The following is a 19,992-nucleotide window of genomic DNA, read 5'->3' on the forward strand; positions in this document are numbered from 1 at the left end:
AACCTCAACGTTCAGTGGACGAAGCCTGGTCTCTGATTGGTGGATATGGAGAGGCTTTTGGGGATAAATATGGCCCCGAGTTCACAGTTCAGTGTCACATTGTCACAATGGCTTTCCTCTGGATCATCTCCTGCCTTGCTTTCGTCAGCGCCGCTTACGGTAAGGGAAGCCTGGCCCTCGTCCAGCCATCTCCAATATAGATTTTGTTACAGTGAAGAAATGTCAAATGTTAGTGCTTTGCCTTCAGAACTTGTTTAAACCTTTAACCCAAACTCAAAGATTTGATGTGCTTGCTCCTACAAACACACTTGGATTAATTAGGATGATTCGGCCTAAAGTACAGCTCAAGAGTTTAAAAAGAGGAGAGGAAGAATTATATCTCTTATGATAATTATGAAGATTCTTCAATACGTATGTTAAAACAAATTTAACCTCTTTGGGTTGTATTTCACCTCCAGTAAACACTTTTCCTCAAACATCCAGAATGTTTTTTATTTTATTTGTATGTACATGTAAATGTAAAAGTATGGGTCCAGTCCAGTATAATTTTACTTCAAGGTGATGAACAGTTAGGGACTTGATGATTCCATTATATTTGGTAATCAAGAGAGTGTCAATGGTTTGCTCCTTGTTGCCAGGCTGCGGCACCCCCGCCGTCGCCCCCCAGGTGACTGGTTATGCCCGCATCGTCAACGGTGAGGAGGCTGTGCCACACTCCTGGCCCTGGCAGGTGTCCCTGCAGGTGAGTGACTGTCTGTACTGTACTGTAAGATCAGACTTCAACCGTTAGATTTCAAAAGTTTTAATAAAAGTATAATGCTAAAACTCCCTGCCTCCTCACAAGACCAGAAATGCCACAATGAATCTAATGAAATACACACAACATCAACACTATATTCTCACCAAATCACTTTATTGCACATAATCTAATTTGTCGCATAAATGGACATGTGGTCATGGTTGGTGAAGAGACTTCACATGGTACCTTGGTATGTTTAAGCTTAACACGTAATCTCCTCCATCTCCATGTTACCTCAGCAATCCAACGGCTTCCACTTCTGCGGAGGTTCCCTGATCAATGAGAACTGGGTTGTCACTGCTGCCCACTGCAATGTCAGGTCAGTATCTGAGTCCACGCTCATGCATATCTGTTTATATGTCTGTATCCTGTCTGTCTGTAGTCATGCACACAATCAAATTGCCTTTGTTGATAAATAAAGCTGTATTCAATTGAATTGAATCAATATAACAATCGCTTGATTACATCTTACTTAAGATTACACCTTATAAGACATAATTAACACAAAGAAAGAAATGTCCATTCATTGATACTGTTTCATTTCAGGACCTACCACCGTGTGATTGTTGGAGAGCACGACAAGGGCTCCTACTCCACCACCGAGGACACCCAGATCCTCAAGCCTGCCCAGGTGACAAATAAACTAACTAAAGCTAAGTTAACCCATAGGCTAGTCAATAAGCTAACCAGTTAGCTAGTCAAAGCATAACTACTCAGCTACTACTGTATACTCACACTACAGTAACCTATACATTACACACTTATACACAACCTGACACACGAATCGATGTACAGCAAGTGATGTTAACAGACTGATGTTTGATATGAATAGACTGATGTTAATTATGTCAATAGTGTTGAGCAGGTACGCTACTGTAAAGAGGCTTGGTTTCCAATAAAATAGCCAGAAGCAAACCCATGTACAATACAGTATTTCAAGTGAATCCTATAGTCATGTTCATAATTGCTCTTGACTCTTCACTCCCTCACACGAATCTCTGTATTTCTCCCTCTTCCACCCATCTGTTTGTTCACCCACAGGTGTTCACCCACCCTGCCTGGAACCCTCGCACCATCAACAACGACATCTCTCTGATCAAGCTGGCCACCCCTGCTCGCCTGACCACCAACGTGTCCCCTGTCTGCCTGGCTGAGACCGCTGATGTCTTCGCCCCTGGCATGACCTGCGTGACCTCTGGCTGGGGCCTGACCCGCTACAATGGTGAGACCCTCTCTAATGTCACTGCTGTCCTAGTAGAGCAGGGGGGGGGGGGCAGTTTTGCAATTGTTAAACATGGGTTCATTTATTTTTACTTTCCTTTCTTTATGTTTGTTTGATTAGTAAACTATTTCTCTCTCTCTCTCTCTCTCTCGCTCTCTCTCTCTCTCTCTCTCTCTCTCTCTCTCTCTCTCTCTCTCTTTGTCTTTCTCTCTCCAGCCCCTAACACCCCCAACAAGCTGCAGCAGGCTGCCCTGCCCCTTATGTCCAATGAGCAGTGCAAGAAGACCTGGGGAAGCAACATCTCTGACGTCATGATCTGCGCTGGAGCTGATGGTGCTACCTCCTGCATGGTGAGATCTGCTCCCCACATTTCACTTTGTATCTAGTTATGTGTGTGTGTGTGTATGTTTGTATTTCATTACCTATATATTTTGCTAGTGCAAAAGAATAGCATCAGCAAGCAGTTTTGACAGGCATGCAGCAGTGGCTATAGAATTAGCATAAATTGTACCGTTCCTGTCTTGCTGTGACTGTCTCAGGGTGACTCTGGTGGCCCCCTGGTGTGTGAGAAGGACAACATGTGGACCCTGGTTGGTATCGTCTCCTGGGGAAGCAGCCGCTGCTCCACCACCATGCCTGCCGTCTACGCCCGCGTCACCGAGCTCCGCGGCTGGGTGGACCAGACCATGGCTGCCAACTAAGAGATCAACCATGACTTCCTACTTCCACCAACCCAGCCCCATCTTGACAACATGACCTAGCTGGATGTTGATATGCTGAAGTTCAATAAACACTTAAAAGAAGTTGGCGTTGCTGTGTATTGATCATTCTCAGATATTGCCTGGGCGAACTTGGTTGCTTGTAATGTTTGCTAATGTTACTGTTGCATTTTGTGTTAGAGCTTGTGGATTTTTTTTTATTGTCATTATTATTAATTATTTACCACATACGGTATGTGGAGAAATAAGTCCCTCATCTTCTGGGGCGGGGGGGGGGGTGGTCTCAAAGATGATGAGAGAAAAGTGCCACAGACTTGTTTGCAACAGTGCACACTTAACAGGTGGAGAAAAGAGTATTTTGTCACAGTACATTTGCACATAATGTAGGCTACATGAAATTTGTACTCTGCATTTAACCCATCCTAAATATAATGTGCTATCAATACAGCACTCGGGAGCAGTTATGGGTTATGTGTCTTGCTCAGGGACCCTTCAACACATAGACCGGGCTGGGGGAGGGGATCCGGGGACCTTCTCTCTTCCAGACGACCTCTCTTCCCATGGTTATAGCCAGTGAAGGCTTATAAAAGGCATACGTGCCCTGCACCTTAGAAGAGCAATAGAACAGATTGTATGGTTGGGTCATGACACGTTCAAAGTTTGGGGTTATTTGTCTTCAAACCAAAACTCCATTTCAGATAAATTGGACCCGATGTGTCTGAGGTGATGAAACGCGTCGCTGGGTCATGCTGCAATAGACGCATGTAATCCTTCTTTATTGGTTTCCTGTCTCTCCGATACTTCTGCCTTCCTCTTTCACTGACCCACTCTCTCTTGTAATTATTTTCTACATTGATTTAAACAAAATACACCAACAACACAAACTTAGAAACAAAACAAAGCTAGACAACATCACAATACAAAAGACAAAACTCAAAACGAAATAGACAGGGAAAACTAAAATAGGGATGCCACCTTTTATGTAGAGAAATAAAGGATGCTCGCCAAGGATGCTTTTTCGTAAATTAATACCCCACTGGCCCCTACTTTGTCAGCCTAGTATGTCATACAAAAGTAGCAAAAATAGCCGAAGCTCAAAACACGCCGCATCGCGACACGTTTTGAGCTTGTAGATCTGCTATTTTTTAATTGGAATCCTTAATTATTTTTTGCTTTTTTTTATTGGAATCCTGAAAAGTTACATTTTTATTTAATTTCAAATGCATTTAGTTATACTTATGTTAACTTTATGAACATAAAAAGACAAAGAAGTAATACTAGTCATTACACTACTAATATAGAGTTGGGTTTTTTTATTAACCTGCGGGCTGCATCAAGTGAAGGTGGGGGCCACATATGGCCCCCGGGCCGCCAGTTGCCCATGAATGAGATAGATGTAATCATTCCGTATTTTGGATTCTGTCAGTGTCTCTCTACTTCTGCTTTAATGGAGAACTTCATCGCTAGAAGAAGCTGCAGTCACTCAAAGTTAACACGATTTGTAGTGGGAAAGAGTATTAATATGTTAAATTGGCACCCTGTGACCGGAAAAACATGTAGAAGCATTTGTTCACTCCTAGCCAGGGGTGAGAACATCCCCCTCATTTATGTATGGTGAAAACAGACACATGCATATGGACTGTTGTGTCAAGTTTGAAAAAACAGACTAATAACGTTTATTTTTGTTATGTTGTGCTTTTTTATATTATCTTCCAATTTATCTTGTCTTTTGTAATTGAATATAGTAGTGCTCTGGGTGGGGATTGGCTGAGGGGGTGGGGAGGGTGGTATCAGGGTTTTTTTTTTTGGGTGGGGGGGGGGTTCTTCATTGTATTTTGTATTTGTCTTTGCTTCGTGTTATCTTTTTCTGTTTTATGCTTTGAACTTGTGACATCTGTAGCCTTAACCTCTTTTTTTCATTGCTTCATTTTGAAAATCAATACAAATATTTGAAACACAAACATTGTGCCTCCCTTTTTGTGGACTTATCCCCATCATCATACCTTACTTTTACAGAAATCGTATAACATATTGGTTTTAATAATGTAGCCTGTGAATGGTTTTATAACTCTCTGAAAGATTTCAGTGTGTGAAGTCCTGGAGCATTCAGTCTGTGTTCCTGCCAGTAGGCCCCATCCTTTTTACTATCGTCGCTGTCCGGCAGAAACCAGCTAACAAAATTTTTCCGCTTTTGCATTTTTTCCCCCATAAATCAGTGCTATTGAATACCCTTTACGTCTGTGTGTTGATTAAAAAAATATTGAACCAATGAAAAGTATTGAAAAGCGCTTCTGACAAAACTAGCTATTACTCCATTGGATCCTCAAACTTTCTGCTAAACCATTTGGTTGGTTTTGCTGACTCCAGGCTCCACCCCCTTTTGACCTCCAACCTCATTGTGAGCCTGGAGGTCCATTTAGCTGTTCTTATCAATGATGAACAAAACCTCCTAATTCCACTTTTTGTTTTATTTCCTGAAAAATTAACATATTGGAGTTTTTGGTTTCTGCCGGACAGCAGAGATATATATTAATAATATTGTCTCCACTCTTAACTGCCATGTCCATCTTTACGTTTTATACTGTGTTGCCGACTCGGTTCAGCTTGCCATTAAGAATCTGCATCTTGCCTTTAATGCTCTCCAGGATGAACTGGTTAATCTTAGGCATGTCTTAAATGCAAAACTAAATTCATGTTGTGTTCTAGGGCTACAATCACTGATTTTGACAGTATATCTCTGCCTGTGGTTTTACAATTGAGAGGGTCTCTGAATATAAACACCTCATAATCTGTCTTGATGTCAAACTCTCATTTAAATTTCCATGTAGATGATCTTGTCTCCAAACTGAGACAAAAAATTAATAAATATATATATATATATATATATCTTTAAGATAAATCGTGTTTTCCTGTATCTAGCACAAAAAAAACTTTATTTATCGATTGTAAAGCGCCTTGACACTTGTTCACAGCGTATCATCCATCATTCTTTAAGATGGATCACTGGTGATAGTTATGGCACCCACCATTGTGCACCTTATATGAGAATGCAAGATTATCCTCTGAAACTGATCCCATAAGTACATTCATACAATTTCAACATGCTAGACAAGTAAACAAGAAAAGAATAACATGGGTACTGTGGTTCGTCCAGCTGCTATTCAGCCAGATCATACATGGGCAACTGGTGGCCCGGGGGCCACATGCGGCCCCCACCTTCACTTAATGCGGCCCGCAGGTTAATATCGGAATACTGATATATTATTTATTTTAGCTGTTACAATTCCAAACATGACCCGCTTTAATTATATATATATTTAATCTATATTAGTAGCTTAATGACTAGTATTAAAATCCTATTGTCTTTTTTATGTCCAATGTATTTGTATTTAAGTGCAAAAAGTTAACATAAGTAACTAAATGCATTTGAATTTAAATAAATATTTTACTTTTCAGAATGCAAAAACAGCCGGTCTACAAGCTTGTAGACCGGCTGTTTTTGCTACTTTTGTGTGACATAGAATGGCTAAGTATGGCATTCATTTACGAAAAAAGTTAACAGTTAACAGAGAGACAGTAAATGCAATTTGGCCCACTGGAGTGAGTGTGGAAATATAGTCCATCATCAAAGTTGCCAGCCCCTGAGCCAAATGTTAGAAGACTTGAAGTGAACAATGGACACAGAGAGACACACACACACACACACACACACACACACACACACGCACACGCACACGCACACGCACACGCACACGCACACGCACACACACACACACACACACACACACACACACACACACACACACACACACACACACACACGCTGACACACACACACACACACACACACACACACACACACACACACACACACACACACACACACACACACACACACACACACACACACACACACACACACACACACACACACACACAATACATAATACATAAACAGGAAGGAAGGCTGTGCAACTTTTGTCTGTGCAACTTTTGCATAACAGAAAATGATCATCCATGGAATAGCTCCCCACTTCTTCTTCACGGTATAATCATTACTGTTAGTGTAGATAGTTAAAAAAGGAATCCCTATTCTCCATTACAGTAATTACACCAGCAGTTATTCTTGTAACGTCTGGTCAATCACTGCGATCATTCAATCATTAGACACATTACATATACTTATACACATAGGACACAAACTGAGACATATACATAAAATATACTTATGGACTACATTGTACTTAAATAAATATAGGTTTAAGTATTATATACTTAAACCTTTATTTATATTTATTAATATTTTGACATTATGCTAACCAAGTGAAACACAGATCAAGGTTATTATAGTTTTACATTTTTCATTATTTAAAAAAATAAAAAAATTGTAATGTTTTAAATTTCAGTATAGTTTTACTTTTCTTTTAATGTGGGTTTACTGGTTTCGTTTTGTTTCCTTTTTAAAGGCCTATATATATTTTTTTATTTTATTTAGAGTTAGTTCTATTGTAATATGGGGTATTTGAAAAAGTATTGTATGTCATGTCCATTATAATATGTCCCCTATAATATCATTATGCGTGAAATGCGTCAAAAATTGCAAACATCTACAAACTCAGCTAATTTGCAAAAATTAAACTGCAAAAAATTATATATATATATATATATATATATATATATATATATATATATACCGTATCTATACACATCAGAAATTCTTACAGTAATACACAAAGGATGCATACTTATGCATACTGTAGTAAACATTAAGATACAGAAAACATGCTTAGACATATAAGACATATACTGTACTGTAGGTAAAAAAAAAATTATTTGAAATTCTACACTACATTCTACAATTTCTGTTCTTGACATCTCATACACAGAATGTTTCAACACAGGGGGAACATGAACATGTCAAGGTCAGTGCGTGCTATATTTATCCAAACAGTGCACTTCAGGCCTGAGAACTGGTTGATTGCTTTAGCCTGATAAACACCTGTGACCTGATGCAGGCGGATGGAACGTTTATGCACCAACAACCTCAACGTTCAGCGGAGGTGGACAAAGCCTCGTCTCTGATTGGTTGATATGGAGAGGATTTTGGGCATAAATATGGAATTCCCTGCTCCAGAGTTCACAGTTCAGTCTCACATTGTCACAATGGCTTTCCTCTGGATCATCTCCTGCCTTGCTTTCGTCAGCGCCGCTTATGGTAAGGGAAGCCTGGCCCTCGTCCAGCCATCTCAAATATAGATTTTGTTACAGTGAAGAAATGTCAAATGGTAGTGCTTTGCCTACAGAACTTGTTTAAACCTTTAACCCAAACTCAAAGATTTGATGTGCTTGCTCCTACAAACACACTTGGATTAATTAGGATGATTCGGCCTAAAGTACAGCTCAAGAGTTTAAAAAGAGGAGAGGAAGAATTATATCTCTTATGATAATATGAAGATGTAGAGTAAAAATTATTTAATACGTATGTTAAAACAAATTGAACCTCTTTGGGTTGTATTTCACCTCAAGTAAACACTTTTCCTCAAACATCCAGAATGGTTTTTATTACATTTTCATGTAAATGTTACTGTACTTACTGTATAAAGTATGGGTCCAGTCCAGTATAATTTTACTTCAAGGTGATGAACAGTTAGGGACTTGATGATTCCATTATATTTGGTAATCAAGAGAGTGACAATTTTCTCCTTGTTGCCAGGCTGCGGCACCCCCGCCGTCGCCCCCCAGGTGACTGGTTATGCCCGCATCGTCAACGGTGAGGAGGCTGTGCCACACTCCTGGCCCTGGCAGGTGTCCCTGCAGGTGAGTGACTGTCTGTACTGTACTGTAAGATCAGACTTCAACCGTTAGATTTCAAAAGTTGTAATATCAGTAGGCCTATAATGCTAAAACTCCCTGCCCCCTCACAAGACCAGCAATGCCACAATGAATCTAATGAAATACACACAACATCAACACTATATTCTCACCAGAAAAATCCCTTTATTGCACATAATCTAATTTGTCGCATAAATGGAAATGTGGTCATGGTTGGTGAAGAGACTTCACATGGTACCTTGGTATGTTTAAGCTCAACATGCAATCTCCTCCATCTCCATGTTACCTCAGCAATCCAACGGCTTCCACTTCTGCGGAGGTTCCCTGATCAATGAGAACTGGGTTGTCACTGCTGCCCACTGCAATGTCAGGTCAGTATCTGAGTCCTCCCTCATGCATTTCTCCTGCACAGCAATACTCTACTATGTGACAATGCAGGAGGCTTGTATATAAGGTGATCTAGGAAGTTAGACGTAATTCTACTTTTGCATCCACTGTACTGTAAATTGCTCTGGAGGAACACTTCAGCTAAAGGATTAAATTAGATTGTCATGCATTCAAATGCATGATCTTTTAAATGTTGTACAGTCAAACATCCCTGTCATCAATATAAAAATCATCACTTCACCGCATAAATGGAGCTATACCTGCACATAACTAATGACACAGTGTATCTACAGTGCATGTAAATAATAGATTACATCTTGTAAGACGTAATTAACACAAAGATAAATTAATTGTCTGTTTAATTTCAGGACCTACCACCGTGTGATTGTTGGAGAGCACGACAAGGGCTCCTACTCCACCTCCGAGGACACCCAGACCATTACGCCTGCCAAGGTACCAAATAAACTAACTAAAGCTAATTTACCCCATGGGCTAGTCAATAAGCTAACCAGTTAGCAATTCAAAAACATAACTAATCACCCACTCACATGCATATACAGTACTCACACTTATATACACAACCTGACACACGCTCTCCAACCAATGTTAATTTATGTTAATAGAGTTTTCTTGATTGATATTAAAGGAGCACTTCAGCCATTTTGAACCGTATCTTCCTATAATTTGCCGTCACTAATGCTCATTATAAGATGGCACAATTTCTGTCCACTCACTCTGCGTCTCAATTTTGGGCGGTACAGAAACCTGCCTACCAATGACATTGATGGAGCTTCCAAGCCAAGAGAAACTACTGTATACAGCCTTTCTCTTCCTGGAAAGTTAGCATGCTGAATGAGAGAAGCCATTGTTTGTGCATTAATAAAAGAATAAATAAAACCGATGATGTCACTGCATGGTAGGCAAGTTTCTGAACTGTCCACAGCCCACCTCTGACACACAGAGGGAGTAAGAAATGGTGCCCTTTTATAATGAGCAGTAGTGAGGATCAATTAAATGAAAATAGGTTAAAAATGGGTGAAGGGGTCTTTTAATAGACTGATGTTAATTATGTCAATAGTGTTGAGCAGGTGAGTTGCTCTAAAGAGGCTGCTCACCCTGGTTGCCATTTAAATAGTAGAATCCTATATTCATATTCATAATTGCTCTTTCACTCCCTCACACGAATCCCTGTCTTTCTCCCTCTTCTACCCATCTGTTTGTCCCCAGGTGTTCACCCACCCCGGCTGGAACCCTCGCACCATCAACAACGACATCTCTCTGATCAAGCTGTCCACCCCTGCTCGCATGAGCACCAACGTGTCCCCTGTCTGCCTGGCTGAGTCCGCTGATGTCTTCGCCCCTGGCATGACCTGCGTGACCTCTGGCTGGGGCCTGACCCGCTACAATGGTGAGAAACCTCTCTACTCTCTCTGTAATGTCACTGGACAATGCTGTCCTAGTAGAGCAGGGGGGGGGTTGCAGTTATGCAGTTGTTAAACATGGGTTTATTTATTTTTACTTTAATTTATTGATGTTTGTTTAATTAGTAAACTATCTCTCTCTCTCTCTCTCTCTCTCTCTCTCTCTCTCTCCAGCCCCCAGTACCCCCAACAAGCTGCAGCAGGCTGCCCTGCCCCTTATGTCCAATACGCAGTGCAAGAAGAGCTGGGGAAGCAACATCTCTGACGTCATGATCTGCGCTGGAGCTGATGGTGCTACCTCCTGCATGGTGAGATCCGCTCCCCACATTTCACTTTGTATCTACAGTAGTTATGTGTGTATGTTTGTATTCCTAGGCTATATTCATAACCTATATATTTTGCTTGTGCAAAAGAATAGCATCAGCAAGCAGTTGTAGCAGGCATGCAGCAGCGGCTAGAATTTAAAATAGACCGCCCTATTATTGTAATGGCACATATCACCTTGGTGTGGAGGTGCCACTCATCCGAAATATGGGCTCACTTTATTTAAACGCTTAATGTTGACATTTTGTCGATTACTGAACAAGATTTTCTTCATACAACTTACGTTTCTGTTTCTATTCCTTACTGCAATAACAACCCAAATTGTCCCTTGTTGATTAATTGTTGATTAATCAAATTAGGCTATAGATTGACTACCAGAATCAGAATCATCTTTATTGTCACATCACAGGTTTACAGGTGTAAAAAAGTGGGTGAAATTATTTTTTGTGCAAGCTCCATCGTTTAACAGAAGTAGATTGTGGGTTGCCCTGTGCTGTTGTGCGACCAGACTGTTGTGTTCTTGTACTGTGTGTGGTGGCATGGAGGGGGGGGGGGCATGGGAAGTTTGTGCCCAGGGCCTGTAGCCATGTTAATCTGTCCATGGTATTGATTCTTTAATAGTCTGTTTCTTGCGCTTTCAATTGTAACGTTCCTCCTGTCTTGCTGTGACTGTCTCAGGGTGACTCTGGTGGCCCCCTGGTGTGTGAGAAGGACAACATGTGGACCCTGGTCGGTATCGTCTCCTGGGGAAGCAGCCGCTGCTCCACCTCCACCCCCGCCGTCTACGCCCGCGTCACCGAGCTCCGCGGCTGGGTGGACCAGATCCTGGCTGCCAACTAAGAGATCAACCAAAACTTCCTACCTCCACCAACCCAGCCCCATCCTGAAAACTTGACCTAGCTGGATGTTGATATGCTGAATTTTCAATAAACACGTAAAACCTCTTTTGAAAGTTGTTGTTGCTGTCGTTGTTGGTCATTCTCAGATATGCTTGCTACCCAAGAACCTTATGTCATACTGTGGTATTTTGTGTCTAGATAAGAGCGTGTGGAAAATGTGTCATTTAAAAGAGAAGGCAGAGAAGTTTCAAGATAGGTGTGATTTTCAACAGCAGAGGGAGCTCTTGCTCAATGCCCGGGTTCTGTGGTTTTCATGTCAAGGACCCCCAAATTGATACTTATTAGGCCGCCTCAGTTTAGGCACACACTCTCATCCAGAGAGCCTAACAAGCACGAGATCGGAATAGCAGAGTGATGTATGTGAGCATGAACTCTAGTCAATATGCAACAAGTTAAATAGTAGAGTAAAAAATGTGGTGTGTCAAAGAAGCTAGGATACCAGGTAAACAATGAATGGCCTCTCTCTCTCTCTCTCTCTCTCTCTCTCTCTCTCTCTCTCTCTCTCTCTCTCGCTATATATATATATAATATATATAAATATATATTTTTTGTATTTATTTATTTATTCATATACATACATACTACACATACTGTAGGCTACATATTATGCAATATGGCATTACCTTGAAACCCCCAGAGAATGCTCACACTGTCACAACTCACAGTTGCCATTTCAACATATCCCATGCAGGCAGCTTGTATGAAGCAACGTGAGACATATAACTTGTCGCCAACAATTGGGAAAATGAGATCCAAAGATATGGACGAGTAGGACTCACTGATTCACTGTGTCCACAGCTGGACACGTAGATGGAAGGCTTTCGATTCAGCCCTCATCTGGGGCTCCTCTCCTCTTGATATGGGAGAACGGGGGCTTTGATCTGCCTCCCTGGCCATTATTAGTGGGATCATTACAGTCAGCCGGGCCTAACGAAAGAATGAACAGCATTTAGGCTGCTGAAAGTGAAAACTGGACTCACTGGAGACAATGGAGTTGTGGCTACAAGTATCCAGATCTGAAAGTTGTCTTTCTACATACTTTCTACATCATAATACCTGTAATGCACCTGCAAGTACATCATTATTCCATGTCATTTACCAGCTAGTAGTGCATCAAGACCATGATGTAGGCCTACTGGCTAGTACTGTACGTGTACATCATAGACCTTGAGGTACTGAGGTTTGCAGATTGTCCATCTGCAAACAATTAAACATTCTGTTTAAATTAAAACCAAGACTCACAAGACTTTGAGTCTTGGTTTAATTCAAACAGAAGGTGAGAGTCATCAAATAGTTCTTAGAACTGGTGATACTTTATAATGTTAAAACAATAAACTAAACGCCCAAAGTTCAATAGTCAACACCAAATTTGACAGGTTTAGTGTAATAATAATAATAATAATAATAATAATAATAATAATAATAATAATAATTATTATTATTATTATTATTATTATTATTATTATTATTATTATTATTATTATTATTATATTTCTGAATACTTTTGAAATACTGAGCCGTTTAGGCATTTTGGAATGAAATAACTTACTGTATGTGAGCAGAGGGAATAGGATAACAGTCAAATACGTTTATTACGGTTTAAACTGCACTAAATGTTGGCCAGAGAGTGAGCAAGCTGCTTCTTGCACAGCCTTGTTCTTCCTTTGAGATCAACAAGATGGTAGGCTACAACCTTCCCTCTGCATTCTCTCCAAACATTAAACACACAACCACAGACATGAGTGCAGGGGAGACGGGCACCAAACCAGTCCTAGATGGTATAAAGTAAACATGAGCCTATTAGCATTGTAGGGCACGTTTTTGTTATGTCATGTTTAAATCAATGTCACTTTGAGAACTACCACCGCTTTTAGGATTATGTGGGATTATTTTCCATTCAGTTTGCCAAGCAGAGTGGTATCTGCAGTCATTTTAAAGTTAATTGTTTGACTATTGTCTTCCATGTGGAAGAGAAAAGTTGGCTTCGGGCCAAGTGACAACTTAAGTAGTGTAGCATATGGCAGTCCAAGACACAATGTTACAATTTAGGCAATTAGCAGATGCTGTTATAGCCAGAGTGACTTAGCACAAGACCAGAGTAAATGGTATGAACCCGAGTCAACAAATGGGTAAATGGTCACATAAATAGTGTGCTAAGAAAGTAATCAAGTGCTGCAAATTAAGTATAGGATGCCAGGTAAACGTTTAACATCTGGGGACAAGCAAACAGTATCTGTCAACAGTATCTACTGTAAATAACAGCATATGTGAACATGTAACCATACACCTGCATAGCATAATTAGCACTTATTAAAACAGACAATAAGAATTGATACAAGGAATGAGGAGGTTGAGATAGAGTCTGAAGAGGTGAGTTTTCAGTAGCCTTTTAGGTTTACCAGGCTACGTTTTCAGACTGCGGTGGAAAATGGGGAGTGAGTCTGCAGTCCACAGAGGTGGGGGGGGGCATGCAGGAGGGAGAAGAGTCAAGTTCACTTGGAACGTTGGCCACAGTGTCCTATAGGGAAGGGAGGAACAGATGGGTTATCTGATGTGGGGTGGATCATGTCCTGGAGGCAGTGTAGGGGGATGTCATGGCCTTAACTACATTTAAGGTCAGTGGTTTTCAAACTTTTTCATGTCAAGGACCCCCAAATTGATATTTATATGGCCACGGTCCCCCATCTGAAATGGTGGGGTTCACAATGTGTCGCATTGCAGTGAGTTGTGAGCTTGTAGATCAGCTATTGTTGAATATACGAAGAATAAAATAGAGTTAAAGTGGTTAAACTGATTGTGATGCTATAAATATTAACACATTTAGCTCAAACCCCACTTTGAGAACCACTGCTTTTGGTCATCACCAGTGTTTTGAATTATAATATAATTCAAAACACTGGTGATGACCAAAAGCATGTTCTCCATGTATGTGTGTGTGTGTGTGTGTGTGTGTGTGTGTGTGTGTGTGTGTGTGTGTGTGTGTGTGTGTGTGTGTGTGTGTGTGTGTGTGTGTGTGTGTGTGTGTGTGTGTGTGTGTGTGTGTGTGTGTGTGTTTTTAGAGAGAAGCATTGATTAAGAACCTGTGGATCATTATTACTTGAGTGGAACATTGCGTGAATGTTGATAGAACATCAGTTAGTGTTATAGACTGCATGCAGAGTATCTCCCCACTAGGTTACTGGCTACTCAGTTGCTTTATCTTTTCAACAAAACAAAGATGATTCCCCCTGTGAACCATCACAGTACGCACATAATAAGGTAATAATAATCTTGTCACAACTATGGACCTTATCGCTAGACATTATCAGACACAACACATCTGCCTTCAATCAGATTTTATGCAAACATAGCAAATAATACAAACACACCATTAGAGTTATATTCATTTTTACTATTTACAATTTAATCAAGTACTTTATGTCATCACAAATGTGCGAAATTCTCAGACTGAACTATAAAAACAAATATTCCAAGTAATTTTGTTCTGTAGCCAATCAACTGATAACGCTTCAAATATCTAATGCAGGGGTAGGTGACATTTACCATCAAAAGAGCCAATTTTGGCCAAAAAGATCACAGAGTGATTAAGTTTAAAATAGTCTGCAGAAGCATGCATTAATAAGTAGTAATTTTTACTAATTTAGGAATTAGCAATTCTTAATGAATTGCTCTGGTTTTTAATGTATTGGTATTTGATTTCAGGAATTGGTCTGGCATGAAAGTCTTTTTGGCTTTTTGGCTGTGGGCGGGAGCTGGGCGGGAGTAGTACCGTTGACTGAAAACCCCTTCAGCCAATCAACAGTTCGTTCCACCAGCACCACAGAGCCACGATGGGCAAGACCTGGGCTGTTGGTTGTGTAGGGCAGGCGGAAGTGGTTGAATTTGGCGGAAGTACCGCCCAAGGAAATGACGTTGATGTTTTACAAATCGGTTAACATTTTCCGTGAATGAAACGAGTGTTGTGATTGGTCAAAAAATATTGATTCCGGGGGAAACACGTACGACGGAAATCCTGTCCACTCAGGACTTCCGAGACACTCTCTGCTTTAGGTCATGAGCAGGCTTTTCTCTTCGCAGATGAGTGAGGCTGGGAACGAGGCTACCACAGAGCAACGTGGAGCAAGGGGACATTTGAAAGGGCCATGCCATGCCTTGCTTTACTTAAATTTTAGTTTTGGACATACAAAGTTTGCACCTGACAGCGACCTGTTTGAAGTAAGACAGTTGTCTATAATGGATTAGATACTGTTGTACAGAATATTCAGGAGGTTTAGCCAGAACAGCAGGAACTGATGTTTTCTGGTTTGAAATAAAAAAAACAGATTGCCATCAGCATATACAGCATATACCCCCCCCCCCCCTCCCACACACACAACATTAATATCTGACATTCCACTTGGGGTCCTCCACCTGACACATGGATCTGCTCAGTACATATTGTGTGAAATTCATATAAGTTTAACCCAATCAATACAAATCTACCCATTCAAAAGTTCTCTAATACTTAATAAATATGAGCATTCTATCCTGTAAAAAGCCTTTTTTTCTGTGTGATAATTAATCCTCCTTTGTGTTTCAGGCTACCACAGAGCAACGTGGAGCAAGGGGACATTTGAAAGGGCCATGCCGAAAATAGGTTGCTTTACTGCCCACCCCTGCCGGTTCTCTGATTTTCTTTTTAAATAGGCTCTGTCATGATTAATTGACCACATATAGACCAATTATTTGTTTACTAACATTGAGACTGGACGCACAGGTGATTGTTTCACACAATCAATTCCCAACCTGTTGTTTCGGGGTGCGCTGGTTTCAGCACACCCCAACCCCCTCTTGTGTGTTGGCTAGTGAGGCGCGTCCTAGCGAGACCTGATAGAATGGGTTTCATTGCGCGCATACTGGTTGCACGCATACTGGTTCTTATCAGTGTGACGTTGTCTGTTAAGGGGTCTATATGAAGTTAAACAACTAAATGCTATCCGAAGAATATCTTAAGAGTAAATTCCGTGCCACAAAAAATACGTTTGAGAGCATTTTTAAGTTTTAAAAAACAGCTGAGAAAGTTGTAATGGCCGCCGTTCGTTTTCGGTCGGCTTCACTTGGCTCCACTCGGCTTCCACCTGATTGGCCAACGTGCGCTGTCAATCACAGAATAATGAGCGAGGACGCTGATAGGCTAGTCCATTTTGTGGACGACGCAGAAACGCCCAGATAAGCTCTCAGGCCAGACCCAATTCCTGAAATAAAATACAAATGAGATTTCCGGAAGGGGGGGTTTACCAGGCTACCTGGACCCCACATTATGATAATAATACATCACACTTAATAAACAAGTTTATTAACAGAGAACTATTTAAAAGACAAAAAAAATAGCAAGGAGAAAAACATTAAGCTAAGACTAAAAGGCAGAAAGGGAGATTTGATTTGAGGGAAAGCGAGTCTGAAAAGGTGGGTTTTGAGGGAGGCTTTGAACACGGCAAAGGCTTTGATGTGAGGTGGGAGTGAGTTCCAAAGGAAGGTTGATAACCACTGCTTGAGGCCTACAATGAAAATTTGAAATTAAAATGTAAAGGGAAATCAGGTTGCGTACCCCTGATCTAAGGCAATTCTAACCTGGCACGGCCAGACTAATATCACTGCGTAGATATTAGTCTGGAATCTCTGTGTGGAACCTGCATTTCCGGGGGCAAATAAAAAAAATGCCTCTGGTGATAAACCCACCCCTTATCTGCATACTGGGCCCTGATTGGTCCCTCATAACTTCGGAGGGAGAGAAATCCAATCTCTATTGAGAGGGGCCAGACCTAATCTGCCAAGGGCAATTTCTTTTTGCAATGGCAGATTCGTCTGGAACCAGGCTAAGGCAATTCATCTTCCCGAGTGCAGTGAGGACTGTCAAACTGCACCCCCTGCCAATCAGCATTTCAAAAGTGCAATTACATCATGTTGAGTCAAATACTGTCCAATCAGTTTAGGTCAGCCAATTGACCTAAATGATTGGACTGTACTTGACTGGACATGATGTAATTGCACTTTTGAAATGCACAACAGCACTTTACTAAAACTGTGATGGTAACTTCTTTTAAAGATCCAGTGCAATGACATTTTTTGTCATTTTATTTTAAAGTTTTAGTCTGAAACAGCCTCTCAACCAATCAGAAGGTTCCATCCCTTAAAGGTTTCATGACATTCAGTTTTACAACACATTAAAAGTCTTGGTCATGGTCCTTCAAACGTGTATAAACAGTTTTAACTGAAAATTCCACTCAAGTTAGCCATTGCAGATGTTTTTCTCTCACATTTCTAAAGCCTTTTCAACTGCAATGAAAAAATAAATCTTTGCCTGCGGGTGTCGCTGTTGAGAGATTTTGCCTGTCAATCATCGCCTCTGCTCCGCCCCCCCAAAGGAAAGGATAGGGGAGGGGAGGGGCAAGGAGGAGAGTGGGCGGGATTAATGGCCTGTGACTTCTCTCTCCAAGGGGAAATCACAGATTACTTTTCAGCCTAATATTCAGAAAACCCCAGACCACAGAAAATCCACTGAATGTTCAAAGTTCAGTTTTTTGGGGTGTAATTGAGGTCATAAAACCCCCCAAAAAACATAAAAAAATATTTAAAAAAGTGAAAATGAATGTCATATAACCTTTAAGGCTATGGCACAGTATAGAACCTCACTCATATGGTACACACTGTGTTATTGTTTGTAAGGGAGAGAGAGATGGCCACGGAGCAGAACGTTTGTTACCAAGTTGCTTATTTCTTGTTTTCAGATACATATTTTAGTGTGCTGATTACGTTTACAATGAGTAATACACCGTCTGGACGTCATGTTGAATGAGATTCAAAACCGAGTAGTTCTGTAATTAAAACCAGCTGTGTTTGGAGGAGCGTGAGCTATATGGGAATCACACAGGTGAACGAAATCAAGATTTCATTAGATCTTTAAAGGATTGCACCATGGCACTTAATCTATATGTGATGTGCTGGTAACTTTTAGATGAATTGCACATCATACATATTGGGTTTAAAAAAAACATGTTTGTTTATGTTGTGTTTTAGATTTGGTCTTTTTATGTTTCTTAGATAGGATTGATGTTTTATGTTGCACTGCAAGTGCCTGAGGGGGAACGGTATTTCATATTCTTTATGTAAGTAAGTACATAGGGAAATTGACAAATAAAATGATTCTGCTGATTCTTCTATTGTAAAAGTCTGTCTTAATCAGACACAGTAATTCATAACATCCCTTGCTTCCATTCTGTACACATTGCGCAATAGTTAATTGGTTTATTATTATTATTATTATTATTATTATTATTACCCTTATTATAATTATACAAGAACACAATAATGTACAATGCAGATATGTCAGTTCCATTTTTGTTTTACACACAATCAAAAAGAAAATACAGACAACAAAGTGAAACAAACCCGGCTGCAACATCACCACCACCACCTGCAGCAAGGTATCACAACTTTGACAGCACAAGCACCGCACTATAGAGAATATTTTCTTACAGACAAATGCATTGTGAAGTGATGATAAAAGGGGATATATTGACCACTCATATTGACAGAGTCCTGGGGTTGCTCGCCACTATGATGTACCAGAGTGAACAGTTGGTACAGCTAGAGTAGTGGTTCTCAAACGTTTTGATTTCAAGGACCCCAACAACTCCATTAGTTTCATTTTCAACCCCCTCAATGAACCCTGAGGGTCCCTGGACCCAACTTTGAGAACTACTGCACATTGAACCTGAACATTTCACAGTATCACTGTTTGACTGAGAATAAATGTCCTTGCCATAAATTAAGATTCTGTTTTATTCATGTATTTGTATATACAGTTAGCACCAGTCTATGTTTGCGCTTCAGGCCAAGAGGAGATCTGGTGGGGTCACATTTATTTAAACTGTGGTTCTCAAAGTGCATTAACCTAGGGGTCCTTGAGGGGGTTCCAGGGGAGTCGGCAGCAAAATGTGTTAATATAACATCAAAACCAGTTTAACCACTTTAACCCAACATTGGCAATTTGAAAATATCCAATCTACAGTATAAGCTATGTCTGCTTCATACTCAGGCCCCAGATCCCTCTCTCAGCTGGACTTAAGAAAAAAAATGCCATTTTTGAAAGATTTGGAAGATTTTTGAAACATTTAGAAAATTGTTGCCTATAATGACATGCCCAGGTTCAAAGTGGTTGAATTTTTGTTTTCCTTTAACCAATGAAAAGTACTAAAATTTAGTTTTTCGTTTTGGACATACAAAGTTTCCACCTGACAGCGACCTGTTTGAAGTAAGACAGTTGTCTATAATGGATTAGATACGGTTGTACAGAATATTCAGGAGGTTTAGCCTGAAATAAAAAACAAATTGCCATCAGCATATACAG

General features: G+C 40.5%; 2 protein-coding genes across 2 annotated transcripts; both read left to right on the forward strand.

The window, feature by feature from the left end:
* Positions 1–107: 107 nt before the first annotated feature.
* On the forward strand, positions 108–2,722 carry LOC308085676 (chymotrypsin B; the record flags this gene model as incomplete). Its single annotated transcript, XM_080428927.1, has 7 exons — positions 108–159; positions 639–742; positions 1,039–1,118; positions 1,346–1,430; positions 1,841–2,021; positions 2,238–2,371; positions 2,561–2,722. 7 exons carry the CDS (start codon positions 108–110, stop codon positions 2,720–2,722), a joined length of 798 nt encoding a protein of 265 aa, XP_080285053.1.
* Positions 2,723–7,903: 5,181 nt separating this feature from the next.
* LOC308085684 (chymotrypsin B-like) lies at positions 7,904–11,544 on the forward strand (the record flags this gene model as incomplete). Its single annotated transcript, XM_080428938.1, has 7 exons — positions 7,904–7,955; positions 8,454–8,557; positions 8,864–8,943; positions 9,328–9,412; positions 10,187–10,367; positions 10,555–10,688; positions 11,383–11,544. The coding sequence occupies 7 exons, from the start codon at positions 7,904–7,906 to the stop codon at positions 11,542–11,544; spliced, it is 798 nt and encodes a 265-aa protein (XP_080285064.1).
* Between the last annotated feature and the right edge of the window lie 8,448 nt (positions 11,545–19,992).

This window comes from Gymnoscopelus braueri, assembly GCF_963280865.1.
Source record: "Gymnoscopelus braueri genome assembly, chromosome: 1".
Classification (NCBI taxonomy): domain Eukaryota; kingdom Metazoa; phylum Chordata; class Actinopteri; order Myctophiformes; family Myctophidae; genus Gymnoscopelus; species Gymnoscopelus braueri.